This window comes from Canis aureus, chromosome 5, assembly GCF_053574225.1.
Source record: "Canis aureus isolate CA01 chromosome 5, VMU_Caureus_v.1.0, whole genome shotgun sequence".
In the NCBI taxonomy this organism is placed as follows: Eukaryota; Metazoa; Chordata; class Mammalia; order Carnivora; family Canidae; genus Canis; species Canis aureus.
Genome location: NC_135615.1, coordinates 82,531,040 through 82,548,921, shown reverse-complemented (window position 1 = coordinate 82,548,921; position 17,882 = coordinate 82,531,040). Strand labels below are relative to the sequence as shown.

General features: G+C 37.1%; 1 protein-coding gene across 3 annotated transcripts in view; it reads left to right on the top strand.

The window, feature by feature from the left end:
* SPEN (spen family transcriptional repressor) overlaps positions 1-17,882 on the top strand; it is a 94,261-nt gene that overhangs the window by 62,325 nt on the left and 14,054 nt on the right. For all 3 annotated transcript variants that reach the window (XM_077899502.1, XM_077899501.1, XM_077899504.1), the window contains 7 exons: positions 480-640; positions 3,112-3,312; positions 6,892-7,043; positions 10,787-10,912; positions 11,562-11,675; positions 12,569-12,682; positions 13,870-13,970. In XM_077899502.1, the coding sequence (XP_077755628.1) occupies positions 480-640; positions 3,112-3,312; positions 6,892-7,043; positions 10,787-10,912; positions 11,562-11,675; positions 12,569-12,682; positions 13,870-13,970 (969 nt within the window). The remainder of the gene's footprint in view (positions 1-479; positions 641-3,111; positions 3,313-6,891; positions 7,044-10,786; positions 10,913-11,561; positions 11,676-12,568; positions 12,683-13,869; positions 13,971-17,882) is intronic.

Here is a 17,882-nt window from a genome sequence, read left to right as displayed (position 1 = left end):
GGTACTTTCCATTTTATTTTTCCATTTTATTTTTTTTTAATTTCCATTTTATAGATGTAGAAACTGAGGCTTAGCAAGAGGTTTCTTGTCCAAGGATACATGCTTTATATCTGAGATTTGAATTGAGGTCTCTGAATCCAAAACCACATATTCACTATTCTTTTATTATTATTTTATTATATTTATTATTAGTCTTCATTCAGAAAAAGTTGTTCACATTTTGCACAGAATGAAACATTTGTCTTTAGGAGGGCATGTGGTAGTAAAATATCGTTACTTTTGCTTCCATGTTTCAGGCTGGTGTTTGCTCTGTTTTGCCTTCCAAGGTGGGAGTATGAAGTAGATGTGGAGAGGGAAGGGTGGCCAGAATCCCAGACCAGAAATGTATATGGTTGCTTTTAATTATTTCTACCTGTTGATTTTAAGAAGTTTTACATGATACTCATTCTGTTTTTGTTTTTGTTTTTGCCCTTCTCCAGCACTGATTCCAGCAGTAGTTCTAGCGACGACTCTCCCGCCCGATCTGTTCAGTCAGCAGCCGTCCCAGCACCTACTTCCCAGTTGCTTTCATCCCTGGAAAAAGATGAGCCACGTAAAAGTTTTGGGATCAAGGTTCAGAATCTTCCAGTACGCTCTACAGGTAAAAGTTTCTGTTGGTGTACTTTCCTCTGCTGCTATTGGGGGGAATGTGAGACTGAGCAACTTAAATTCTGTGCTTTATGGTGACAACAAGCTTTCTTCTTGTGGTTCATTAATACTTAATTCCATGTAAGAAAAAGCAAGTGATGATTATAACTCTATGTATATGAAGATTGCATGTTACTTGTATTTACTATATATGCATACATATGTATGTATATATTGTGCACATTGTATGTACATACATACACAAAGACTGGTGCGTGTTATATAAAGAAAGCACTTTTATTTTTTTATACTTTAAATATGCTTTCTGGGTTAGGTATTTTGATACAGGGAAATTTGATATGAAATTATAGAAATACTATTATCAGTTGAATTTGTTATATCATCCTGGAGTCCTGTGTTCTGTGAAAAAACTTTGAACATAAAATTATGATAGGAAACCCACTTCAAAATACTAACATTTTAGGGGCCTCGGTGGTTCAGTGGTTGAGTGTCTTGCCCTTTGGCTTGGGTCATGATCAAGGGGTCCTGGGATTGAGTCCCACATCAGGCTCTTCACAGAGAGCTTGCCTCTCCCTCTCCCTCTCCCTCTCCCTCTCCCTCTCCCTATGTCTCTGTGTCTCTCAAGAATAAATAAAATCTTTGAAAACAAAACAAAATAGTAACATTTTAAATGAGGAAAATAATGAATAATGGTAAAGTTTAGCATAAAACTATACTGAAGTCTTTACTCCTGATATTTTTGACAACGGACCATGCTATACTGTTATTTCTACATTAGACATATTGAGCATGTAAATAACTGTTAGTAGATGGTCAAACTAACAAATACCAAACTTAGTATTTCTAAGATAAGCTCATTTCAGTGATTAATTAATTAGTTAATTAATTATAAGATTAAAAAAATTTTTTTTGTTTATTCATGAGAGACAGCAGAGAAACAGGCAGAGGGAGAAGCAGGCTCCATGCAGGAAGCCTGATGTGGGACTCGATCCTGGGACTCCAGGATCACTGACTCCCTGAGCCAAAGGCAGATGCTCAACTGCTGAGCCACCCAGACGTCCCTATTTATAAGATTTTATTTAATTGTTCATGAGAGATGCAGAGAGAGGCAGAGATGTAGGCAGAGGACTCGATCCCAGGACCCTGAGATCACACTGAGCCAAAGGCAGACGCTCAACCACTGAGCCACCCAAGCATCCCACTTAAATTATTTATTAAAACAGCCACTAAAAACCTACATACCAGGTTTGTGAATGGAGATACTGAGGGACAAATATTGATGAGCTTTTGATTTAGATTATTTAGTTGTTTAGGAGTGGATGAGAGTAAAATTAGCTTGTCTTTCTTTACAATTTTAATTTTTATAATGAAGCAAATTAACACAAGACTCCCTAGATGGGTATGATTCATCTGTAGAAGGCCTTAAAGTTATTAGCATGTTACATGCTGCTTCCCACACAATTTTATCATTGACGTGATGCTTGGAAAGCTAGAAATACAGCTTGCTTTCTCACGTCTTTAAAAATTTTATAGATGTATATATGTATATGTGTATATAAAATTTTTATCATGGAAGTTTTAAACTTAACCAAAAGACCAAAAGTAGTAGTAGCAAAATAAACACCCCTTACTCCATACCCCAGATTTAAAAATTATCAATTTTGTCAGACTTGCTTTCCATTTTCCTTCTTTCCTGTTCTTTTCTTTTTATAAGTGAATCCTTGATGTTCTATCGTTTCATACCGACTTAAAGATACATACTTTTTTAGTTGTCTGTAAAATAGGAGGGCATTTTTTCTTATAGCCACAATATCATTCTTATCAAATACCCAGTGTGATAATTTTCCAATACTCTGTTTATTTTCAGAATTGTACAGGGGTCTCTAACATGCCATTTTAGAGTTATCTTATCTGAAAGAGAAATGTTTTAATGCTAACAAAACTTAAGTCAAAAATCAAGCTAGGGGGCAGCCCGGGTGGCTCAGTGGTTTAGCGCCGCCTTCGGCCCAGGGCATGACCCTGGGGAACCCAGGATCGAGTCCTATGTTGGGCTCTCTGCATGGAGCCTCTGCTTCTCCCTCTGCCTGTGTCTCTGCCTCTCTCTGTGTCTCTCTCCCTGTGTCTCTCACGAATAAATAAATAAATAAAATCTTTAAAAAAAAAAAAAAAAGCTAGGGAATCGCTGGGTGGCTCAGCGGTTTAGCGCTGCCTTTGGCCCAGGGCATGATCCTGGAGTCCCGGGATCGAGTCTCACATCAGGCTCCCTGCATGGACCCTGCTTTCTCCCTCTGCTTGTGTCTCTGCCCCCACCCCTTCTCTCTTTCTCCCTCTCCCTCTGTGTCTCTCATGAATAAATAAATAAAATCTTTAAAAAAAATCAAGCTAAAGATTTTGTAACTTACTTATAAAGTTGTAACTAAATTAAAGAAAAATAAACACCTTGTTTTTTTGGGGGGGATTTAGATACAAGCCTTAAAGATGGCCTTTTCCATGAATTTAAGAAATTTGGAAAGGTGACTTCAGTGCAGATCCATGGAACTTCAGAAGAGAGGTATGGTCTGGTGTTCTTTCGGCAGCAAGAGGACCAAGAAAAAGCATTGACTGCATCAAAAGGAAAACTTTTCTTTGGCATGCAGATTGAAGTAACAGCATGGATAGGACCAGGTAAGAAAAAGGAGGCTAATTTTTAGTATAATTTGTATTTACACTTATGAAAAGGCAGCCTCTTCTGAATCTTGGTGTTCTTCCAGCTTTATTTATTGACATATTTCCGAAGTCTTCTATTTTAAAGACTGAGTACATTTGGTCAAATGAATGAAATTATATTTTGGTTAGGGAGGGTAAAGATCCCTTCCTGTAAGGGAAAAATGCTGACATCGAAGAGTCTGGAAAGTGTAGTTTTTAGCCCTTGTTGAGCCCTGCCTTCCCTAAAGAATGAACTAACTGAGATAAGGATATAGTTCTTTGGAGAATGACATCAGAATTACCTTGAATTAGAAAACAGACTACTTGTTCCGCTTATTTGAGGGGCTAGTTAGACCAGTTTTACTTCTGTTATGCCCAGCACAAATGGGATCTGTTGTTCTAGTTTCTATGACCTTGAAAGATAGTAACAAAGAAAATCAGGATTGAGTCTGAGGAGTGTGACCCACTGAGAATTTCAAGGGGACCGTTTATTAGTTTGAACCTGCCTGTAAGACCTATTGTAAGGCAGAAAGTCTTCTGAAGCATGGCTTGGGTCAGTGTTTCTCCTGTTTCAGAACCACCTATAGTGCTTGTTTAAAATGCAGACTCCTTGACCCTGTCTCAGCATAATTTTCAGAATTCACATACTCAAGTTAGGAAACTCCTGATTTATAACAACTTACAAGTAAATTTGTGGAGGAATAAACAAATGTTTAAATTATGCAGTCACATTATGTAGCTGAGACAGACTTTAAGATTAAGACTTTGAGGGGCACCTGGCAGGCTTAATCTGTGGAGCATATAGCCCTTGATTTCAGGGTTGTGAGTTCAAGCCTCATGTTGGGTGTAGAGCTTACAAACAAAAGACTAAAACCTTGAGTGGAATTTATAGGGTAACCATAGCCCATTCTCTTGGAATATTAGTTTATTTGACAATTAAAGGGAAAAAATTGAATTTCCCTGATGAAAATGTATAAATGATATTTGTATATATTAAAATAGGCACAGAGTTTTTAGAGGGAAGACTGCAAAATGTACATAATTTTATGATAAACACAGGAATTTAGAGGGATTATTGGTTATGCCCTTGCATTCTCTCCTCTGTCAAGTTTGAGACATATTGGCCTAAGTTATACTGAACTGAGTGCAACTCAGGAGTTCTTATTTATCACATTTAGAACAAGTCACAATTGGCCTAAAGAATAATATTTAGAATGTATAATCCATATAGTTTTTAGAGCCATGCATAGTTAGTTATTAAGTAGCTGGGAATCTAATTTGGGGCATTATTAATAGATGGCCCTCAGATCTCCAAGTGATAATGCTAGCTTGACATTTTTACTGTAAAATTTTTTTTACCTAATTAGTTACTAGCACCCAGGATGTAAATTAGGCTTTAACCACACCCACCATTGGAAGATTTTGAGAAGATTGGTTGGTTCAGACATTGGGAAAGCTTGAAGGTATTTTTCCCAGTGGGACAGCATGAGACATTTATTGAATGGGATATTTGAAAGCAATGGAATGTTGAGTATGGAGACATGGTTGGAATTATGTTGTTGGATGGTTAAGTCATAAATGTTTTGTATTGAAATGTATGGAGGTGATTGTTTCCTTAGGTCAAGGACCTCTTGGAATTAAAAAAAAAAAGATCTAAATCTAAGAAGCCCATCTTTGCAGATAGACCCCTGGTGGCTTCTAAGATTATGCTTTCTTAATCCTGTGTGGAGCATTGCAATCCAGTAAACATGAAAATTCGGGATAGTAGAATTTTTTCAGTGATACATAGGCATTAAGACTTAAACTGATCATGAAGATTAAATAGATTACATGTGGAAAATACACTTTATAAAAATCTTTGCTAAACTGAATTTCTGGTTTTGAAATGTTTACTGAGCTATATGGTGTAAATAAAACAGGTATAGATTTGAATGGTTGCATTCTGCCTTTTGGAATAAAAAGCTGAAGATATTTCTGAATTATTTTTTCTTTTATTTTTCTCCCCTTTAAACATTTTTTTTTTTAATTTTTATTTATTTATGATAGTCACACACACAGAGAGAGAGAGGCAGAGACACAGGCAGAGGGAGAAGCAGGCTCCATGCACCGGGAGCCCAACGTGGGATTCGATCCCAGGTCTCCAGGATCGCGCCCTGGGCCAAAGGCAGGCGCTAAACCGCTGCGCCACCCAGGGATCCCTTTTCTCCCCTTTTAAATGAAGTATTCCTAAATATGTGCCCTCTGTTAGGTAGTTTCAAGAAGACCTAGTTGATCTTGAAATGAGATCTCTCCCTGGAAAATACAATGAAAATACAGGATAGAGTCAAGCACATGAGCCCTGGTGGTTTTCTGGGTCCACCTGACTCCATGAAAGTACATATTCCTTTTTTTTTTTTTTTTTAAAGTACATATTCCTTGATGAGGCTAGAAAGATTAAGCTGAGCTACCATTAGAGCTATGAAACTGAAATCAGGAGTGAGGTGTGTTCTGTGTGAATTCACTCAGCAGCTCAGAAGTTGAATCTTTTTAATATCTTTGTTGTTGACATCAGTAATATGCAGTGCACGGACTTAAACACTTTGTTTCAGTCAAGTCGATTAAATACTAACTTTTTTTGTATGGCTTTGTTTTACATTAAAAGAGAGAGAACATATAGGCATATAGGCTGTGTTATATAGTTATTATTGACGAAACATTGAATGATCTGCTGTGGACCAGGTTTAGAAATTGAGTTTCAGAGAAAAGACATGGTTGAATTAGACACTGAACCAGGGCTTTTGATCATAAGAAATAGAAAACATAGGAGTCCTTGAGTCTCCTCTTGTTTGTCATTGGGGACCTTGCAGTAGCAAGTTTGTAAGTGCTACTTCAGTCAGTTTTCAAACAGTTATTATTCTTGTATCTAACAGTTGCTACATTCAGACACTTGGGCTGTGTTAATTAGCATGACAAATGTAAAATGCTATTTTCTAAAATGTTATAAAGTAAATTAAGTAATGTAGCTATTTTCAGTTGAGTTTTATATGTGTTTCAGATTGTAGTTTTATACTTCCCATTGAGAGCCTGCTGCATAATTTCTGGAACCTAAGATTAGACTTAAGTAATTACTATTTTTGTTGGGGTTTAAAATCTATTTCTGTGTCAGTGATTATTTTTAAAACAAATCAATTTACAGACTGAAATTCAGTCCACTTTTCTGTTTTAAAGATCAAAGAATGTGTTCCTTCCCCCTAAGTTTTGTTGACAAGTTTGTTTAGCCTTTGGAGTTAGCAAAAGGCAGCTGTTTCTGAAAATGTATATTTAATTTTTTAGATTGTATGATATTCAAGCCCAATATTTTAGAGACTTAGCTTAAGTGTAGATTTTCCCATGATATATAAATACACATTAAAATACACTTTTGTTGGGGCACCTGGCTGGTGTTCAGTTAGTAGAACATGCAACTCTTGATCTTTTGATTATGAATTTGCAGCCCCTCATTGGGTGTGTAGAGATTACTTTAAAAAACAAAACAAAAACCTCTTTGCTTTTTTACCCTGCCCCCATCCCACTTAACAGAAACAGAGAGTGAAAATGAATTTCGTCCTTTGGATGAAAGGATAGATGAATTTCACCCCAAAGCAACAAGAACTCTCTTTATTGGCAACCTTGAAAAAACCACTACTTACCATGACCTTCGCAACATCTTCCAGCGCTTTGGAGAAATTGTGGTATGTTGTTTTTTTTTTAACAGTAAAAACAGTTTTAGATCTTTGTTGTAAAACATAAAGCATAGTACAGATTATATTTGGAAAGGTGTTATTTACATGGTGTAATAAATACTTTGCCCTATGTGTTTTTAACTCCAGCTAAAAAGATGATGCAGGAAAACTCATTGGGGAACTGTTTTATGTGTGTATGTGAAACTATATAATAGGTATTGGTCTCTATTTTGTCTGTCTATATCTATCTATCTATCTATCTATCTATCTATCTATCTATCTATCTATATTTTTTTAAGATTTATTTATCCATGAGAGACCCAGAGAGAGAGAGAGAGGCAGAGACACAGGCAGAGGGAGAAGCAGGCTCCATTCAGGGAGCCCGATGTGGGACTCAATCTCAGGTCTCCAGGATCAGGCCCTGGGCCGAAGGCAGTACTAAACTGCCGAACCACCCAGGCTGCGCCAAGATTTTATTTACTTATTCAGGAGAATGAGAGAGAGAGAGAGAGAGAGAGAGAGACCTGCGGAGAGAGACAGGCAGAGAGAGAAGCAGGCTCTATGCAGGGATCCCAGGATTCCAGGATCACGCATCCCTTTCAATCCATTTTTCTTATTTTTCTTTGTCCATGCTGTCTCTAGTCTTGTGAGTTGGAAGGGAAATAAAGAGAAGAAAATATGTTTGTAAGAAAGAAGCAGCAGCTTTAGTGTATGAATATTGTGTTCTCATAGTGCACTTCAGACTACCTTGGGGATTACTGGAATGTGGATGTCATGCTGGAAGCTCAGTTCTATTTTGAAATTTTAATTAGAATCACTTTTTATATTCAAGTCATTGTTAAATTTAGGAATTTGGAGGGGTGTTTTTTTTTTTTTTTTGTTCTTATGACTCAAAACTGGAGTCCCTTTCTAATGAAAATAGTTTGGTTAAGCTTTGTACCCTTGGGATATATATACTACTTTGTTTTATATTTGAAAAAGTAGGAAAATTATTTCTGTCTCTCTAATAACAGCAAAGAAATTGCTATATAATTTTGAACTTTGGAGAGTAAAAAAAATGTTCTGGGTAGGAGTAATAATTGTTAATCTTTCAGGGGTGTGTATGCACGCTTGTGCACGCATCCAGCTATCCTTATTTACCGTGATGTAAGCAAAAATCCTTATTTTTTTAATGACATAATCTAGAGAATAAAACATTTGGGCTTGGGATCCCTGGGTGGCGCAGCGGTTTGGCGCCTGCCTTTGGCCCAGGGCACGATCCTGGAGACCTGGGATCGAATCCCACGTCGGGCTCCCAGTGCATGGAGCCTGCTTCTCCCTCTGCCTGTGTCTCTGCCTCTCTCTCTCTCTGTGTGACTATCATAAATAAATAAAAAATTATATATATATAAAAAAAAACATTTGGGCTTGTAGCTGATCTAAACCTCATAGGGAGTAGAGGTGAGAGAAGTGGTTGGTAGAAAGTTAAGAAAAAAATAAGATATATATTTAGAGAAACAGCAAAACATACATTTTCTTTTTCAGTTATTTTAATTTAAGTTCTTTTATCATATCCTCTAATTCCAGCTGTGCTGCCTGCTTGGATGAGTGACCTGGAGTTCACTTGCCTATGTGGGCTTCAGCTTTTTTTCTTTTTGCAGTTACCTAATATTTAATTTGCTCATTGGCATTTATGAGTCTATGAATTAATATAACTTTCAGGCATATTTTTTTTAAGATTTTATTTATTTGAGAGAGAGAGAGCACAAGCAGAGGGAAGGGGCAGAGTGAGAGGGTGAAGCAGACTACCTGCTGAGCAGGGAACCCCATGTGGGGCTCGATCCCAAGACCCTGGGATCATGACCTGAACTGAAGGCAGACACTTAACCAACTGAGGTACCCCCAAACATACTTTCATTGGAGGATGGCTGCTACTTTGAATTTTGAGCGAGTATAAGAAGTTACATTTGGACACATAGATACATTTTCATGAACAGAGTTGCTGAAAATGGAGTGATTACTGAGTTTTAAGAGCAATGCTTCTCAGCATTCTGTTTGAAAACCTCACTTCATCACATTTCCAATTGTTATGAGGGTGACTTTTAATGACACACAAACTTTGGGGAAATGGTCTGCTGTTTATTGATAACAAATTATGCTATAGCTAAAAGAACCTATGTAAAAAAAAAAAAAAAAAAAAAAAAGAACCTATGTGATGAATCTGATTCTGGAGACCATTTCTCTTAAATGGAGTTATCCTCAGTTGTTACTTTCTACATTATGGTGAAAATCAGCCCCTATTTACCATTACCTAAGTAGAACTATTTTGAATATAAATTACTGCTTTTTTTTTAAAGGTCTCACTAAACAGCTCTTTAAATGCATTTTTCATTTTGCTCTGTTTCAGCTTTTGCTTATTGACTCATGACCCTTAATGAGGCTTAGGTCATCACAATACTTTAGATATTGTGATTCACAGAATTTTTTAGATAATCACAATATGGGTCATTATTGAAGTTTTGGTATTCTGGTGTCTGGTTTCTCCGGACCGGTTTCATATGTAAGTAAGATTTTTACACCACCTTGTCTAAGCAGGCAGGACCAGAGTGTCAGGTGTGAGTACAGATTTCAAGCATTCTGAAGAGATGGGGTTAGGGGTGTCTGACTGGCTCAGTTGGAAAATCATGTGACTCTTGATCTCAGGGTTGAGTTTAAGATCCATGTTGGGTGTAAAGACTACTTAAAAATAAATAAGTAAACTTAACAAAGAAATAAAGAGATAGGGCTGTGACTTTATAGAGCATTTCTTTAATCTAGGGATGGTGTTCTGATACATCTTCACAAAGTAGTTGAGTATTTATATATTTCTTCATTCTGGATATGAGAGATTATTACCATATATACCAGTCACCAGGATTGGTTCCATTAGATATACTGATAGAGTGAGTCTTCTAATTTAGGATCTCATATTTTAAGTCACTTTTTGAAAACTTGATTTCTTTACCATTCATGCTTTTCTCATATATTACATTTTAAATGGCCTGCCCCTAGTAAGGATTTTAAATTTTTGCAGAAGGGAATTACAGTTGACCCTTGAACAGCATGGGTTTTAACAGCATGGATCCACTTATATGTGGACAATTTTCTTTACAATTTTCTTAATAACATTTTCTTTCCTCTGGCTTACCTTAAGAGTATAGTAATAATAATATATACAAAGTATGTATTAATGGACTATTATCTGCAAGGCTTCTGGTCAACAGTAGGCTGTGAATAGTTAAGTTTTGGTGAGTTAGAAGTTATATGTAGATTTTCAACTGCCTTGGGGATTGGTGCCCTAACTCCCTCACTGCCACCACATTGTTGCTCAAGGTCAACTATATTTCATAGGTTTTTGTTAAATAGGCTCCCTTTTCTTTATTAATCTTCTCTGTATTGTTCCAGTTTTAGTATATGCACTACTGAGTCAAGCACAGCCTTTTTTTATTCATAGATTTCTCTTAATACAGGTATTATGGATTTAAAATTTTGAAGTTGTAATTTCTTTCCTGCAAAGAGCTTCACATAGGAAGGTTTGCATGGTTGTGACTCCAGATGCTGTATTGTGTAGTCTTTCAGGCTATTTACAGCATTTCAATAAACAATTTTAACTAAGAAAATGATTTTTGGGAATTATGACTGTTTTGAGAAATATGCACTTCATTTGGGTTTGGTTTATTCTTATTTATTTTCCTGTTGGCATGTCACTAAGTGATACTCATTGGCTTTTTCAGGATATTGATATTAAGAAAGTAAATGGAGTCCCTCAGTATGCATTCTTGCAATACTGTGATATTGCCAGTGTTTGTAAAGCTATTAAGAAGATGGATGGGGAGTACCTTGGAAATAATCGCCTCAAGGTAAAGGACTTTGCATAAGTTATTATAATGTTATAATTTAGAAGTTTTTTTTGTGTGTGTCTGATTGTTTAAAATGGCAGTACAGTTAGATAATCGTATTGGTGATATAATTCCATCCTCATCCTCCTATATTACAAACTGAATTAATACTTGCTGGGGCGCCTGGCTGGCTCAGTCTGTAGAGCATGCAACTCTTGATCTCAGGGTTGTAAGTTTGAGTCCCACGATGAGTTGTAGAGATTATGTAAAAGATTTTGGGAACAATCAAGTGTCCAACTCTTGGTTTTGACTCAGGTTGTGAGATCGAGCCCTGTGTTGGGTTCTGTGCTCGGTGCGGAAGTCTGCTTGAGACTCTTTCTCCCTCTTTCCGTCCCCCACTGAAATAAATAAATCTTTAAAAAAAAAAAGAAAATCTGCCTGGGAAAAAAATGGCTAAGTGCCCAGAGTCCATAAACTAAAATCTGATGAATTAATACTCGCTTACCCTAGCAGAATTAGTTTTGTGTAAATTTCTATTTGATTTTATACCAGATGGTTGCCCCTTGGGATGATGCTTGATAAGATTCCTACAGAAGATAGGTTTTTTTCAGAATTCTATAATTGAATAATTGGTGACTTTACTAATAGAAAGTTTGCTTCTCCTATCTAGCTGGGTTTTGGAAAAAGCATGCCTACAAACTGCGTGTGGTTAGATGGCCTTTCTTCAAACGTGTCAGATCAGTATTTAACACGACATTTCTGCCGATACGGGCCTGTGGTAAAGGTAGGTGGGAGGTTTTGGTGTTGGTGTCCGGTTGCTTCTGACTGTGTTCTTGGTATTCTGTCCTTTCAGCCCCAAGTTTAGTATTGTTTTCTTCTTTAATAACTCCTAAGTTGTCATAGAAAGGCATCAGCATCTGTTAGTTTATGGTATGCAGAAGTATTTTGTAAAACTATTCTGAACTAGCCAAGATGATGAATTTTGAAACTAATTTGCATAATACTGTTAAATAGAATGTTTCTTAGGGGTTTTTATAATTTTATCTCATTAAAATCAGCCTATTTATCTAGTTATTCACATTCACACTAATATGTAATTAGACTTCATTTTAAAAAAATACAATAACAACAACAAAGAAGATGACTTTAAAGGGACGGTCATACAACAGAATACACATCTAACCCATGTTGGCAATGTACCCTACCCACACACAGCAGTAGGAGGTTCTCTGGACCCCGTTCCATTATGTGAAAGTAGAGCTTTGAACTCCTTGAGAGCAGATTCCCACTGTGATGGGTGTGGCACATAATGTCAGCATTTCTTTCAGTGTAGCTTTGATTGTTGGAAGAAACACACGTCATAAAGACTGCTGATGTAAATTAAAAATCCAGGAGCTTTAAGATAATAGTACTTATAACCAAAATTTACTGAAATTTATTGTTGATTCAGTGCTCTACGTTGCTTTCTCTCGTTCAAGGGTGTTGGTGGTTTTTTTGTTGTTGTTTTTGAGCCAAAACTACAAGAATGCTTATTCGAGTATAGTATAGGACTCCGTCAACATGGAAAATAAAGTAAAATACAGAAAAACAAAATAAAGGCATGATCTACTTCAAGTCATGATATCCACGATTGAGGCTCTTATTTGTTTTTTGTTTTGTGTTTTTGCTTTTTTATAGGTGGTGTTTGACCGCTTAAAAGGCATGGCCCTGGTTCTCTACAATGAAATTGAATATGCACAAGCAGCTGTAAAAGAGACCAAAGGGAGGAAAATCGGTGGGAATAAAATTAAGGTGTGCAGAATGACTTTAAACAGAAGTGAAACAAAATCATATTGAGATCCCACCCTCTTAGTAACACATTTTGTAGGTGGCCAGCAAGGGGAGTGGTTTGCAGGATATGCACTATATGTCCTGTTTCTAAGAGGATTGTATACTTTTTGAATACTTGGCTACTTGAGGCCACTGGGTCATTAGCCACAGAGCCTTCCCTAAAAATCATGTCATTCAAGGGAATGTGCTGCTTTACACCCAAGGTACATTATGCTTACAGTGCACACCCTAAGTACACTCTGGCCCAGGTTCACCTGTGGGCATCTGCACACCCAGGAGCTCGAAGGGTCAGTCATTCTGGCTTCCTGAATGATCCTCTTTTCCTCTTCTTTCCTCCTCTCCTAGAGAGTGGGTAACCACTGAACAGTCTATCTTTTATCTGCTGTTTTTGTTTAAAAACTTTTGTTTAGGGCAGCCTGGGTGGCTCAGCAGTTTAGCGCCGCCTTAGGCCCAGGGCGTGATCCTGGAGACCCCGGATCAAGTCCCATGTCGGGTCCCCTGCTTCTCCCTCTGCCTTTGTCTCTGCCTCTCTGTCTCTCTCTTTTTGTGTGTGTGTGTGTGTGTGTGTGTGTCTCTCATGAATAAATAAATAAAATCTTAAAAAAAATCTTTTGTTTAAAAACATGATGACTTGAAGGAATTTATGCACTTAGTACCTATGATGATTAGATGGAAACAAGTGTTTTGAAACAAGATCTTGATAGATGATGGGTATCATAGGCTTAAATGACTCTGAGGCCAAGCTGTGAGTGAAGTTTAATTGTTCTTCCATATTTTATGTTCTGCTGTGGTTCCAGCAAATTCACATGCAGCACAAATTGCTGGGTTTAATTGATCTGATTATTTGGCAACTTAGAATCCCGATAGGTATTGTTTCAGTTTTCCATTTTGCCTTTTCCACTCCTCAGTATTGTTCCAGAACCTTAAATTATGGTTCTTCATCAAGATGTGTGTTGAATTTGAGAGAGATTTTAGGTTAACAAAATACAGTTTCAGTTATGAGGACTGTTTGATTTACTTGAGACAGATTGCTCTTACTTGAAATTTATTCAGAGGGCTGTGTTGGGAAGGGTTTTCAAATTTGATAACGCTTTCCATCTTGAACTGCTGAAACGTGAATCAAACACCTGCTATTCTTTCTTTTTAAGGTGGATTTTGCAAATCGGGAAAGTCAGCTGGCATTTTATCATTGTATGGAAAAATCTGGTCAAGATATTAGAGACTTTTATGAAATGTTAGCAGAAAGAAGGTATGTATTTTTTTTCCAAGCAAGAAGATATGCATTTTAAACTGTCAGCATAGTTTGAATTTTAAAATTTCAAATACATCAAATTTATTTATTTGTTTGTTTGTTTAAATACATCAAATTTAGATGGTATTATATTTTATTTTTCACCCCTTCTTTCTACACTCATCCCAGAAAAACTTCTTTCCTTTTTATCCCCTCATATAGAAACATAGGTTTATTTTTATGAATCCAGTTTTCATGTGGCTTGTGGGATTTAGGTTAAGCTAAATATGTTTCTCACTGAGTGCTTGTATTATAATTTGAAAGAGTTACTGTTTTGTTAGATAATAACTATGTACAAATCATCCTGCCTAACAGTTTTAAATTAAATATGGGGCAGCCCAGGTGGCTCAGCGGTTTAGCGTCGCCTTCAGCCCAGGGCCTGATCCTGGAGACCCGGGATAGAGTCCCACATTGGGCTCCCTGCATGGAGCCTGCTTCTCCCTCTGCCTGTGTCTCTGCCTCTCTCTCTGTGTCTCTCATGAATAAATAAATAAAATCTTTAAAAAAAAAAAAAAACATGATAACATGTTGAAGGGCATTGGAAACTGTTAAGTGCCTGTATATTTAGTAATTACAACATCCATATTATTAATGTGCATGTGCTCGTACAATTAATTTTTTAAAAATTGAGGGGCCCCTGGGTGGCTTAGTAAGTTGAATGTTTGACTCTTGATCTTAGTCGGGGTCAGCAGTTTGGGCTCTGCACTGGGCTCCACACTGGGTATGGAGTCTACTTTAAAAAAAAAAATTTTTTTTTAATTGAAAAGGTTATCAAGAGCCTTCTTTTTGCTTTGAATTTGAATATTCTAAATAAGTATTTGTGAATCAGTAAGCCAAAGCATTATAAATTGGTAACTTTAGCATGTAAAAAATAAAACTTATTTCCCCTTGTTATTTTTTTTTTTTTTTTTTTGGTCATGGTAATGTATTTGATATTCTTCTCTGCTGCTTGTAGGAAACCTTGCAGTTCCAGAATCATTTTTAAGTCTCATAGTTTGAACCAGGCTATCTCTGTAGCTTAAAATGGTCCCCAAAATGATAATTGACTTTTTTAGACTGAATATACTAAAACATCTACATCGTGTCACCAAGTGCTTCAGTACCCAATCACATTTGAAAGTAGAAACTATCATCCATATGGTCAAGCTGTTTGTCCAGACATGCCTCTATGATTAAGTCTCCTGGAATGTCACCACTGGATCTCCACCCCTGTACATATGTGTTAAACAAAAGGCTGTGTGTGAAAATGCCTTTAGTTACTCTAGTTCAACAAGTATGAGTCAAATCCTGATTGTGCTGCCTGGGAATACATTCCCTTTTTACTGCCTGTTCTTGCCACTTTATTTTTAAGTCATAGAAGGTATGTTTTTTTGTTTGTTTTTGAGTTATTTCTTTGGAACATTGTACAGGAATCATTGAATACTGGGAAAGTTTTTAATTTTTATTTATTTATGTATTTATTTTTAAAGATTTTAAGCAATGTCTACACCCAAATGTAGGCTTGGATTTTTAACCCCCAGATTAAGAGTCACATGCTCTACCAACTGAGCCAGCCATGTGGCTGGTCCTGGGGAGGTTTTTGAAGTAAAAAATGTACCCCACAGCCAAATCCCCAAAAGCTTGAACTTCTAAGGATTTGAGTGTTTTTCACTAATAGATTGGAACCCACAGTCCTCTAGCCAGAAAATCAGTTTCAGTACAAGGCTTTCCTGTGTCAGTTCGTGTATGTGTGAGAAAGCATGGGCATGTGCATATGGAGAATTAATGTGTCTATGGAGAGAGAAAAACGTTCTCCAGCCTGACTCCCCAAGTAGCAGTTTGAAATCATTGTTAACATTTTAAGCGCTTATAGGAATTCTTACCGGTAAGCTGGTGGCAAGTATGTTGATGGCCTAGTGACACCTAAGACATAAAACATCCATTAAAATCCTCTCTGCATACATTAAATATTTTTCAAAGAATACTATCTTGTGAGGGTTGGATAGTATTGTGTGGGTGTTACTTTTTGTATATTACCACTTAAGTTCACTCATTTTACTGATGATCTAGCTCTGGCTTTGTTCTTTGGCTCTTATCCATGGTTATTTATCCCTGTTGAATGGCGTTTATCTCCTGGTGTAGGAAGTGGGATGATGTGGGACTTAACGGTGACTCAGTGTTGCCCCCTTTGGTTTCAGAGGGCAGTGCTTATGGAATGCATTCCTTGCAGCAGAACTGTAGGATATTTGCCCTTTCCATAGAATGGAAGGAATAGTTAATGCATGAATGAAAAAAATGCTTTAATGATAGCTTAGCTCAGAAATGCAAATAGTGACTGATTTGCATAGGGCACTGCACTTTTAAAGTAGCATTTCATTTATTCCCTCAAATACTCTGTCAGAGAGGTAGGGCCATGACTCTTTTGTGTTACTTTTGGTGGGAACTGAAGATCAGATGACTTCGCTATAAGGTCACAGGTTAAGATGTTGGGCAGGAGATAAACCCAGTGCTACCTGCTAGTGCATTGAGGTTTATACTACCAAAATGATATCAAGATGAATTTACAAGATTCCATTATGCTTTAGATGAATTTCCCAACTACTTAGGGGAAGTGGGATTTTTGTTTTTAAAGATTTTATTCATTAATTCATGAGAGACATAGAGAGGGAGAGACATAGGGAGAAGCAGGCTCCCTGTAGGGAGCCTAATGCAGGACTTTTTTTTTTTTTTTTTAAAGATTTTATTTTTCATGAGAGACACACAGAGAGAGGCAGAGACACAGGCAGAGGGAGAAGCAGGCTCCATGCAGGGAGCTTGATGTGGGATTTGATCCTGGGACTCCAGGATCATGCTCTGGGCCAAAGGCACCAAATCACTGAGCTACCTAGGTGCCCCTAATGCAGGACTTGATCCTGGATCCTGGGATCACGCCCTGAGCTGAAGGCTGAAGCTCAACTGCTGAGCCACCCAGGTGTCCCAAGGAGTTGAGGTATTGTGTAGTCATGTGAATAGTTATCTCAAAACTTGTCCTTTCTAGGTTCTTTGGAGACCCTTTTGTCCATGGTACCAGTGTGCAGTTGTACTGTCTATCCTGCTTGAGTTGCATTCTTTGGGAACAGGAACACTCATTTCTTTTGGTAGTCAGAGGGCCCACCAAAATATGTGCAGAATCAGTATTTATTAAACTGAACAGAGCTCTAGCACTAATGTTTATGCATATACCTTTGATTTATGTAACTTTTTCATATTTGGGGGCATAGTTTTAGTTTGATTAATCTAAAACATAACCTTGACTCTTTTTACAGTATGACTTTAAGCTTACTGTTAAATATCTTTTTTTTTTTTTTTAAGATTTTATTTATTTGACAGCACAAGCAGGGAGCAGCAGGCAGAGGGAGAGGGAGAAGCAGGCTTCCCCACTGAGCAGGGATTCCCCATGTGGAACTCGATCCCAGGATCCTGGGATTATGACCTGAGCTGAGGGCAGATGTTTAACCAACTGAGCCACCCAGTTGCCCCAAGCCTACTTTCAATGTGGGAAGTGAACCGGTGACCATTCTAGATGTCTTAATTTATATTGGAAAGCATACAGTATGTTTACCTTTATGTATGAAAAGTTGCTTCCTTGGAATTTGTATTTATGGTGGCAATGAATTAGCCAAGTTCCATGCTTTGAAACATTTATTTTAAGGTGGCTGGCCATTATTTAGGCAAAGAATCTGATTCCTGTGGAACTCTAGAAAGATCATCTTGAATCCAATTAAACAAAATAATATAGATATTCTCATAAAATATTCTCTCTAAACTGAGAAATTCCGTATAAATACATATAACAGTGTGTTATTGATGCTTCCAGTGTTTGAATGTTAAACCTTAGATGCTTCATTTGCT